A 10,401-nucleotide genomic window follows, 5' to 3' on the forward strand; every position below is an offset into this window, starting at 1 on the left:
TTGGGGCTGGGTGATCTTTAAGGTCCCCTCCAACCCAAGCCATTCTATGATTGTTAATAATGCTTTTCTTTTCCAAGGATGACTAAGTAATCTGGCATGTAAAGCAAATGTTTACATCTAGGTATAAGATCTAAAAGCCAAAAGATTTTAAAAGTAGACAGATAATCACTTGTCTGGAGTGTGAATGGGGTTCTGAGTGGGATTGTATGAGCTCTCAGAATTCTAATGTTATTGGACTGTGATCACTTCGAAGAAACATAACTGTTTTATATACCTTCACAGAAAATCCTAGAAAATAAGTGTACATGGAGTGTGGTGTTTTGTTAGTGAAGTCTGTGGGATGGTTTGTCACAGGACAAAAATGCCAAACATGTTCAAACATGAGCATACTAAATGAAATGTAAACAATTTAAACATGAGATAATAAAGTGTATTAAAGCATGGGGCTATGCATGCTTGTCAAATTGTCAAGGGATTGCACTTTTAATGATTAATCTCACCTGCTGATGAGCCTCAGTTGGAGAAGCTGCCACCTCTCATATTTGCTGTCACACCATTGTTTGTCTCCTTTGCTGGGCAGCACCCCTGGGCCAATCAATGAGAGCTACCCCAAGCTTGAGTTGGGCAGCTACCCTGTAAGGGTGGCTGCGTGTGGTCGCCTGACCGACTGGCTGATGCAAGAGCACCAGGTGTGTTTCTGGAAGATTGTTACTCTATGAATAGTGGACTATTGTCTACTGAACAATCTATCCATGTTCTTCAGGAGGACATTGTCTAGAACATTCACAAGAGACCGAGCGGGTCAACACAACCAGGTTGGCTGTGAATAGTCAATTGAAATCTTTAAGGACCAATGTGTGATAAATCAGATTTCTTTGTAGAAGCTGGCTAAGCAGGTGTGTAACATGAGCATTCTGTTGTCCTTTTGCCATACCCAGGGAAACAAACTTCTCGTCACATGGCTGCAGGCCTCCCACAAGAACCTGAACTTTTCTGTATTACAAACTTTGGGATTACTTCTTTATGGACAGCCCAGGAAGGACGCCAGATTGAGCTGCACATATTAAGGCATTTTGTCTGGTTTAAGGAACACACTTCCAGTTTCATGAGCTTGTTACTTCCTAATTAGTCTTTACATAATGCAAAGAGACAGAAAATACTTTTGGGCTTAGTTAGAAGACCATATATTTAATATTAATCATATTGTAGTTAAAGTTTTACCACTTGAAGGTTGGAGAGAGGAAGAACCCTGAAGGCAGAAATGAACTAATTGAAGACTACAATAAAAAAAGAAAGTTCACCAGAAATCCTTGTGGAAAAGAAGACAAATAAGTGCTTTAATTTCAACATTAGTATATATAGTACTATACATATTACGTAATGACAGAAAATGAGTGATAGATCAGTAGAAGGGCAGACAGTAAAGGAAATGTTATTTGTTTATAGTCGGGAGCAGATTAGCCACAGTTTAACAGGAGCTGTCTGGAACAACAGAAGGGAGAAGGAGGTGACTGAGAGGTTTGCAGAGTATGTCAGTGCTGGGGTAGGTTGTGAGGGCTCAAAAGCTGGCTGAAATGCTGGCACATGTAAGGATGGTACACCTAAGGATCACTATTAAGTAACATCTTACCTCATTTGATGTTTCGTCTTCTTGTATGTATGCGCCCTTATTACAAATATATGTTTTTAAGTGAACATACTCTTTTATCCTTACATGTTGTTTGCCAGTGAAACTAATAAATTAATCTAAAGAGCAGCAGACCACTCCAGTCCTATAGGTGTAGCAGTCCTTAAAAGTGAAGTTTTTTATCACTTTCCTGGGACCTGATACTTGCTATGATCTCAAAGTCATCCATAGCGTGGGAAACTTATTCTGTACCCTGCAGGAAGATGTTTGAATTGGTAATGCAGGTTTGTGAGGAAGAAGCATGTTCTACTTCCAGAATTGCTGAGAATTTGTGCCATAATTGACAAGCTTTTTCCTTGTAGTGGTGTGCTGGGATCTGATTGTTATGGGTCAGAGGCACAAGCTTTCCTCACTTCATGTTTGAAAAGCTGTGAGTGTCTGTTTAGAAAACATAACAGGTCTACCTGGTTTTAACAACTGCTGAAGACAAAAAATAATTTTACTAAGAGAAGCCAATTATGCATTAAAAAAAAAAAAAAGGAGAGAGAGAGAAAATAATCTTTTCTGCTGAACTACAGAGTCATCAGATAGACCTAAAAATGGTTTTGGAAATACAGTAAGTATAAGTGATCTTGGCAGCTTATTGCATTTGAGCTTAACTGTGACTTCTTTTTATACAGGTAACCTTTTTCATATTGATTTTGGCCATATTCTTGGGAATTATAAAAGCTTCCTTGGAATTAATAAGGAACGAGTTCCTTTTGTGCTGACTCCAGATTTTCTGTTTGTCATGGGGACCTCCGGAAAGAAGACAAGTCTCCATTTCCACAAATTTCAGGTAAAGTGAATATTTAACTGTAAATGAATTAAGCAGCATTTTTTGCCTTCTGAAATGAACATTAGTGCCTTAGACTTCAAAGGTCTAGGCTCCTGGGTATTGCGTTAATATAATCTACTGAATCATAATACATTTCTGGGATATCTTAGCTCTAACTAAAAGCGAACATTATCTGTAGGATGATGGGCACTGGGATGCAAACAGCCATGAAGCCACGCCGAAGAGCTTCAGCTAGCTGCAGTCAGGCAGGCAATCTTTTCTTTGTTTCTTGTTTGTATTTAAAACACTTTGCAGGAACATCAGTACCTGTGACAGCAGAGAGACAGCATTAAGCAGGGTATTCTGTGTGGTACAAGTCAGTGTTCCTCAGCTGGCTGTGCCATTGTTACTCCCTCCTGATTCTGCCCTCTTGTCCTGGGGCTGGGCCTGCTGCATCTGGACAGAACTTTACACTGATCTTAAACTGTGTACAATTCTGGTTTTGTAAATTGGATGGACTGAACTCTGTGAAAGAGAACAGTGTTAATACTGCAGTTTGTGCAATTTGTAACTGAGCTCCTCCAAAACAGTTGTGATTTTGTGATCTTGTGACAAGAGAACAAAGCAAAATGCTGTTTAGTATGTTTAATGAGATGTCTCAGAGAATGGTTGAACAAAGGTAAATGGATGTCTGGGCTGGTATCCTTGCATGCATCTTTAGGAACTTTAAATATGTGCCTTCTAGAAAGGAGGTTCCCTATGTTATCTAAAGGCTCCTCCAGAGTGCGAGTCAGAGCAGCAGCCTGACTCAGGTACTCAGGATTTGCTTTGGATAGACCATTCCCTCTGCCCTACCTGCTACAGAGTCTGCTTTTCAGCACTGAGTACCTGTTATTGGGTAGTGAGCACATCCTTTTACACATACACGTGATTGTTCAGCAAATAACTAGGCAAGTGTCATTCTTGAGCCCAGACTTCTGAAAATAACTTTAAACCACCATGTACCATTTTTGAGTCTTTCTTTTGCACAAGGACTAGCTTTGGAAGTGGGGAATGCTGAGCCCATGCTCTTAAAGAAGTCCATGAACTGTACTGTGTACAAGAAGGGTGGCACTGCTCGGCCATAACCCACATGCAGGTGTGGGGCTAGGACACCCATCTAGGCTATGTCAGTTTGTAGACCACCTTGGTTCTGGAAGCAGGAAATAGTTGAAAATACGAAAATGTGCTAGTGGAGAATTGGAAGACTAGCAAGTTCTTAGCATCTATAGCGAGGAAATGTTGTGTTAGTATGTATGGATCTTCCAGCTCTTCAGGGAATGTATGACCTTTACTTCAGCAGCCCAAATGTGTAAGGAACAGGAGGTGATTTTGGTCATAGCTTCTTTTCAGGAAGCCTTCATCATAGAGAGCAATCCTGGCTTTGACTGAATGCGTTTATTTTTCTACTGTGGTACAAATTTCTGAAGTAAATACTGCTACCATCCCAATGGTGCAGAAATGCCGTGACAGTGCCAGTGTCAGTTCCATCAGTGTCATTAACCAGGTGAATGTGCTGTACTGCCGTGAGCAGTGACCGTGATACATAACCTGCTCTTCTGATGTGGGATGATGTGGGCACAGACAAACAATAAGACTGACTGAAAAAATGTAAGTTCATGTACAGTTCTGCTGCGTTACAGACTGTATGCAACCTGCTGTACTATACTGGTGATGCCTTCAAGGACTTAAAAAGAATGTAGAAAGCAAAATACTTTTGTACAAGTAAAATAGTAACATGGAGCAAGATACGCACCTCCTATTTTGCTGTAAAAAAAAAAGTGTTTTAGTTATATATTCAGAGAACAAATGTAAGCAAAATGAAAGCTTTGCTTTCCAACCAGCGGGTTGTGTCATGCCAGCCTCTTTAATGTCTAGCCTAAATCTCCCCTGGTAAAAAAAATTCTTCTGGACATTAGGAAACACTACTTTTCTGAAAGAGTGGTCAGGCGCTGGAATGTGCTGCCCAGGGAGGTGGTTGAGTCACTGTCCCTGGAGGTGTTCAAGAAACGTTTAGATATAGCATTGAGAGACATGGTTTAGTGGGGTTATTGGTGGTAGGTGGATGGTTGGACTGGGTGATCTTGTAGGTCTTTTCCAACCTAGCTAATTCTATGATTCTATGATTCTATGATTCTATGCTCCCGACTAGCAAGGGATTCATTCAGTGTGCCTGCTGACTCATGCAAGCAGTAATAGAAAAATCTCAGTATTTATCCTTCATTAATTTTTAAGAGCATCCCTCATTAATTAGTGCTTCAGCTACATTAAATATGTTTTCTTTAGAAGAATCCTTTGTTTTCACAGTCTTCAGTCTTCTTGATATACTAAAATAGCTCTGGGTTTGTTTGGCTTTATTTCCTGTCACCTGTTGGTCCCTGCAGATGTGTCAGACACAGCTCCTCCTGCAGGTGTAGTTACACATCTGACTTTGAAGCACCCTGCAGCAGGGTACAGCTGGTTATTCCTGGGCTGCTACTGCTGTGCTGTTAAAGCTGGCAGTAGTGTGGCAGTAAAGCTTGTTTCTGTTAGTTCTTACTCCACGTTTTGCTTCTCTTTTTGCTCTTTTCACAATGGTTTAAAAAAATTAGATGCCAGAGGCCATTAATGAAATGTCAGAAATGTTTAGCAGAAAACATTATTTGATAAACATGATTTAATCTGAGAAGACAATTGTTTCTCCATCCCATCTGTGAATTTTTCAGCTGCCTTAGTACTGTCCAGATTTCTCTTGCTGTGAGTGTCAAACGTGGTGGCATTTCCTTTCCAGCCTTTGGCTGAAGCCCATGCCGCTCTTTTACTCCCACATGCGTGCAACTTTTTCATTTCATACATGTAGGAAACCTTCAGAGAGCCTTATTGCAGATCTTTCTAGACTTTTGAGCTCTGTCCACCAAGCTATTATTACATGTAGTTAGGCTAAATTTTTCTTTACTTTTGCAATTGAATGAATTTTTATTCATTCTGTCTCATTTCATTCATTCATTCATTTTTCATTACTTTACCCTGCAGACCTGGTATTACAGGGATCTGTGTTTTTAGTACTCATCTAATTGTTTCTTCTGGTTGTGCCATTTGTTTACAAAATCCCATGTATTTGATTGTCAAACAAAGGTGACAGAAGGAAGAAGGATGTACACTTCGTCACTGAGAAATGATGTACAAGAAAGAGAAGGCCTGTATAACAGAACTTGGGCAGTTCATGTTGTACAAACACTTGACCTTTAGGACACCAGAACTGAACGACAGTTTCAAGCTCTCAGAAAACCAGTTGTTGTCTCTTGGACAAGTTGGGGGTGGTTTCTCCTCAGCACCTCTCATTTGGCTTGTGGCTTTCAATTACTCAACAGCTTGAGTATACCCCACGGTATTCACGTAGCCCTGACACACACGTGTGTCACTTTTGGTTCTCTCTGCCTCTCTCAGAAGTACAGCAATGACTTTTCCTGGGAGATGTTAATTCCTAATTCCATTCGGCTCCTGCCTGAATAAATAACTTTAACAAGGAGGTGCAGATGTTTTAAATCCTTTGAATTCTTACAAGGAGAGAGATGCCAGTTTCTTGACTGTGTAACTGTTTTTCTGTCTCAGACACCTTCAGCAGTGAGATGTATCATCCACAGAGAAATGCAAAACTTCCTTTGATACGACTATAAAGAGCTTTCATCTCTTTCAAGAGAAACAAAAACCACACTAACTCTTGTGACAAGATTTCCCTGTTTGAAGTCGATATACATAAGTAGAATTTTTTTCCTGGTGTCACGAAGTGAAACTAATCCCTGTGAAAAGTTGATTGTGTTTTCTATTGTAAATTGTGCTTTGGCCATTGCAGTTCATCTTCTGCTTTGCCAGAGCTGAACTGACATTAAAGTTCTCATCTTATTTCAGGACAGGATTTATTTGGAAATTTAAGGGGCCCAGGCAATAGGGGAAAAAATAAGAAAGAAAAATACCCTACGGACAGATCTTCAGAATATCATCTCCCTTTGTGTTTTCCTGACCTGTCTGCTCATTTGTCTGACGTGGCTGATGTGAGCAGCGATAGAAGTTAAGGTTATTTGCACCATTCTTACTGTTTCTGAGGAAGAAACAAAACATCCACCGTGTCAAAAATAAACAGAGTTGTACAGAGCTAATGAGATTTGTTAGAAAGGTATATGAAAATACTTGAATTACATAGGATTTTTAAAATTAGTTCATATAAATTTGTGGAAAGGTTAAGATGAATATATATTTGAGTAAAAATCAGCGTTGCTTCAGCTTGGGTTTTAATAGCAACAACCTTCTTGGAATTATTTCTCATCTCTTCCCATTACCGCGTTGCAGGCCTAATTTAACTTCCTCATTTTGCTTTCTAACATTTGATTGCTTTTCCTTAAAATGTTATTTCGAAAAGTAAATGAGTAATGAATTCAATGTAAGAAATAATCATTTTGATTTATGTATTAGTCACTTATCATTAACCATTCTTTTAAAAGGTATTTCATGTTTTTCTAAGCTGCGGAAATTTAATTCTTGTAAAGTTTATGCTGTTAAGCACAAATTACTTATATATGGAAGCGAAAAAAGCAATAAAAAAAACAATAATCCCTTGAATCCGATAGGACAGTACATAGCCACGGCAGTCCTAAAGCCAGGCAGCACGCCTGAGTTAGAAGCAGAGCTGTCAGCTGGAGAAATGTCAGAGAACACCACGCCTGGAGAGCCATCTCCATTAAACAAGCCATCACCTCCGCAGCTTTTAAAGACATCCACATAAAATGAAGAATAGAGCCCTGGAGGTGCTGCTTTATTCAGTGTCGCTTGCTATCCCATGGTCTTTAAATGGAAACAGACCAATTGTGAAGAAAGACGATGAATTACTGCTGCCTTTTTAACAGTCTCAGCAAGGGATTACATGACAGGGAAATTAATTTGAAATTCCGGTGAAGCTGAGGTTTTGAGTTGTAACAGCTAACATCATATTATTTATAAAAGCCTTTAGTTTGTGCACCAGAATGGGACTTGTTGCCCTGAGGTGTGCTAACGAACAAGGTGGCAACAGATGCAGACATCAGCGCAATGCTTGTGCCTGGCTGAACGGCTCTCTGGGCTCTCCTCTCCCTGACACACCAGTGACAGAACAGTGCCGGTCGGAGGCCGTAGTTCATACCCAAGTTCCTGCGAAGTTCCTAAACCACCCCTTTCCGTGCACCTCATCATTTAACAGAAAATCCTTCTCTTTTGTAGGATGTGTGTGTGAAGGCTTATTTAGCTCTCCGACATCACACCAACCTGCTGATCATCCTGTTCTCCATGATGCTAATGACCGGAATGCCCCAGTTAACCAGCAAAGAGGATATTGAATATATCCGGGATGCGCTGACAGTAGGGAAAAGCGAAGAAGATGCTAAAAAGTATTTCCTTGATCAGATCGAGGTTTGCAGAGATAAGGGCTGGACTGTGCAATTTAACTGGTTCTTACATCTTGTGCTTGGAATCAAGCAAGGAGTAGAAAAACATTCTGCTTAACATTTGATGTAAACTGTCTGTAGGTGTCAATAGGAAGTCAGTGAATGTACTTGTTGTTATTTATGCATTCCGAATACATGAGCAGTCAAGACTGCCTTTACTTCGCTGGCAGCTTCTAAAAAGGCTTTTTTTGCTCTGCCTCTCCAGAAGAGCTTTCCTGCAGTTAAGATATAATTTCTTTAATGTCTAGTGATGCTTCCAGTTGCTGGATTGTCAACTAGCTTCTTTGCTGACGTGGCCTGCAATTTTCTTCTTTCCTTTAGTAATGACGAAGGAGGAGCTTGAGTCAGATGATAACTTGCAAACTCAGATGGAATTTTTTTGGTGGCATTGCCTTAATTGTTCATGGGAGTCAAGCCTTCAAATGGGGAAAAAAAGAGTCTATTTAAAATTGATGGTAACATTGAAATCCGTGTAGGAAATGTATTTCTTCATCAGGATGGCTTTTACTCAAGTGTTCTTCACCCACATCGCTTCCCTTTGTCCCACTTCATTTTTGTTCTGATTTTTAATATGTGTCAGTAGAAAACAACCTTGACTCTACTGCCAAAAGAAATTGCTTTATTATTATTGTGGCCTCTGAACATATATAACTGAGCTCAACTTGCTGTAAGGGAGCTTCATAGTTTCCTGGAAGCTCCTCCAGTTTGAACCTGAAATTCTTAAGGTTTAATTTTGGACAGTTTTTTTACTGTATTTTTTTTAATGTGGAAGTTCCATATTATATTACAGGTTATATTCTTATTGTAAATTGACTGAGATTCTGGCTGTGTAGTAAAAGCTTAATAGAAAAATCAATGGTACTTCCTCATTCCTCAGAGAAAGCTCCTCACATAAAAGTGATTGACATTTTACCAAATATTTGGGAAACCCAAAGTTATTTATTCTTTGGAGAGATATTTTCGGGAGATACCCATAAATTTAATCTTTGAAATTGTGTATATTTTGCTATTTATTTTTAAATCCTTTAAGAGACTATACTACTGAAAAGCTATTTATGAAAGAAAAGAAATAATTTCAATATTTAAACCTAAAAGAGGAAAAGCTGATCAGTGTTAAGTAGAATTGTAACTTCTCTGCTGTAGGAGACCTGCAAATCATCTAGACTGCTGAAGGTAGGAACAAATACGTATCATGAATTAGTCTTTGACTCCAGTTGTTACCGAGTACTTCCTGCTAATTGATTCTTACCAAAGAGAGAAGGTGGCTTACAATATTGCTTTTTTGCACTTGTGCCCGTGTAATTTCTTCTTTCACTGTAGTTTTACATGGGTTTTACTTTACATTTAAATGATGAACTGAATTTTCTAATTCTGTTATCATTTGCTTTGATCGTTTCACAGAACTGTTAAGATTTTAACTACTGCTGTCACTGTTACTACTGAGTGTATCCTGGAAGGATTTGTACTAGATGTACTGTAATTGGTGTCTCGGTTATGAGATAGAGCCAATCTATTTTTGAAATATAGATGTTTAATTGATTCCCGTGCACAACGATATTTTTGATGTGTGCGATAGACTTAGTTAAGGAAATCTGAAAAGGTAAAATGGAGAATATTGTGTTGTTCTGTTACATTACCATTCTGTGCAAGATAGGCTTAAAACTGTACTAAAATACAAAGGAAATGGTGAATACTGTCCGTAAAATGATATTTTTAGATTTGTATTTTGTAGAACTGAAATAAATTGATATGTTCTGTTCATTTGATTTTTCTTTCATGAATAAGCACTTTTCCCCAATATTTTAAAGATTGCAGTCTTGGTAAGAGATCATAAGTAAATCTACTGCTGTATTCAAATACAGCACAGGGAAATAAATGCTAATCACAGCTTGAAGGGAATGGAATTCCTAAAGCAGCCTTTGTATGCAGATTTAAGTCTGTGAGGAACCCACAGACGGAGGAAAACTGCTCAGTCCCACACTAAGTTGAGACAGGTCATTTTTATCGAGTTTACTGTGCACTGCACTGAGTTGTACACAACGTTTGGTACAGACTTCTGGAACAGCTCCGCGCTGAGCTCATTAGCAGACGTCTCCAGAGCTCTCTGTGCCTGAGGCCGGGCTGCCCAGGCAGTGCTGAGCACCCCTCTGCGGCGTGGGGCACCCAGGCTCTTCTCAGTGCTTTGTAGTGATAGGAGGAGGAGCAACGACCTGAAACTTGAACAGAGGAAGTTCCATACAAACATGTGGAAGAACTTCTTTATGGTAAGGCTGACAGCACTGGAATGGGCTGCCCAGAGAAGTTGTGGAGTCTCCTTCTATGGAGATATTCGAGACTCGGCTGGATGCCCACCTGTGCAACCTGCTGTAGGGAACCTGCTTTAGCAGGGGGTTGGGCTTGATGGTCTCTTGAGGTCCCTTCAACCCCTGCAACTTCAGGGAGTAGGAGTAGCTGCTGCATCCCCT

The 10,401-nt window shown here is 39.7% G+C and overlaps 1 protein-coding gene across 2 annotated transcripts in view; it reads left to right on the forward strand.

Moving 5' to 3' along the window:
• PIK3CG (phosphatidylinositol-4,5-bisphosphate 3-kinase catalytic subunit gamma) overlaps window positions 1-9,697 on the forward strand; it is a 35,123-nt gene extending 25,426 nt beyond the window's left edge. For both annotated transcript variants that reach the window (XM_021384583.1, XM_021384584.1), the window contains exons 10-11: window positions 2,308-2,465; window positions 7,713-9,697. In XM_021384583.1, the coding sequence (XP_021240258.1) occupies window positions 2,308-2,465; window positions 7,713-7,994 (440 nt within the window). In that variant the 3' untranslated portion in view covers window positions 7,995-9,697. The remainder of the gene's footprint in view (window positions 1-2,307; window positions 2,466-7,712) is intronic.

This window comes from Numida meleagris, chromosome 1 (genome assembly GCF_002078875.1).
Source record: "Numida meleagris isolate 19003 breed g44 Domestic line chromosome 1, NumMel1.0, whole genome shotgun sequence".
In the NCBI taxonomy this organism is placed as follows: domain Eukaryota; kingdom Metazoa; phylum Chordata; class Aves; order Galliformes; family Numididae; genus Numida; species Numida meleagris.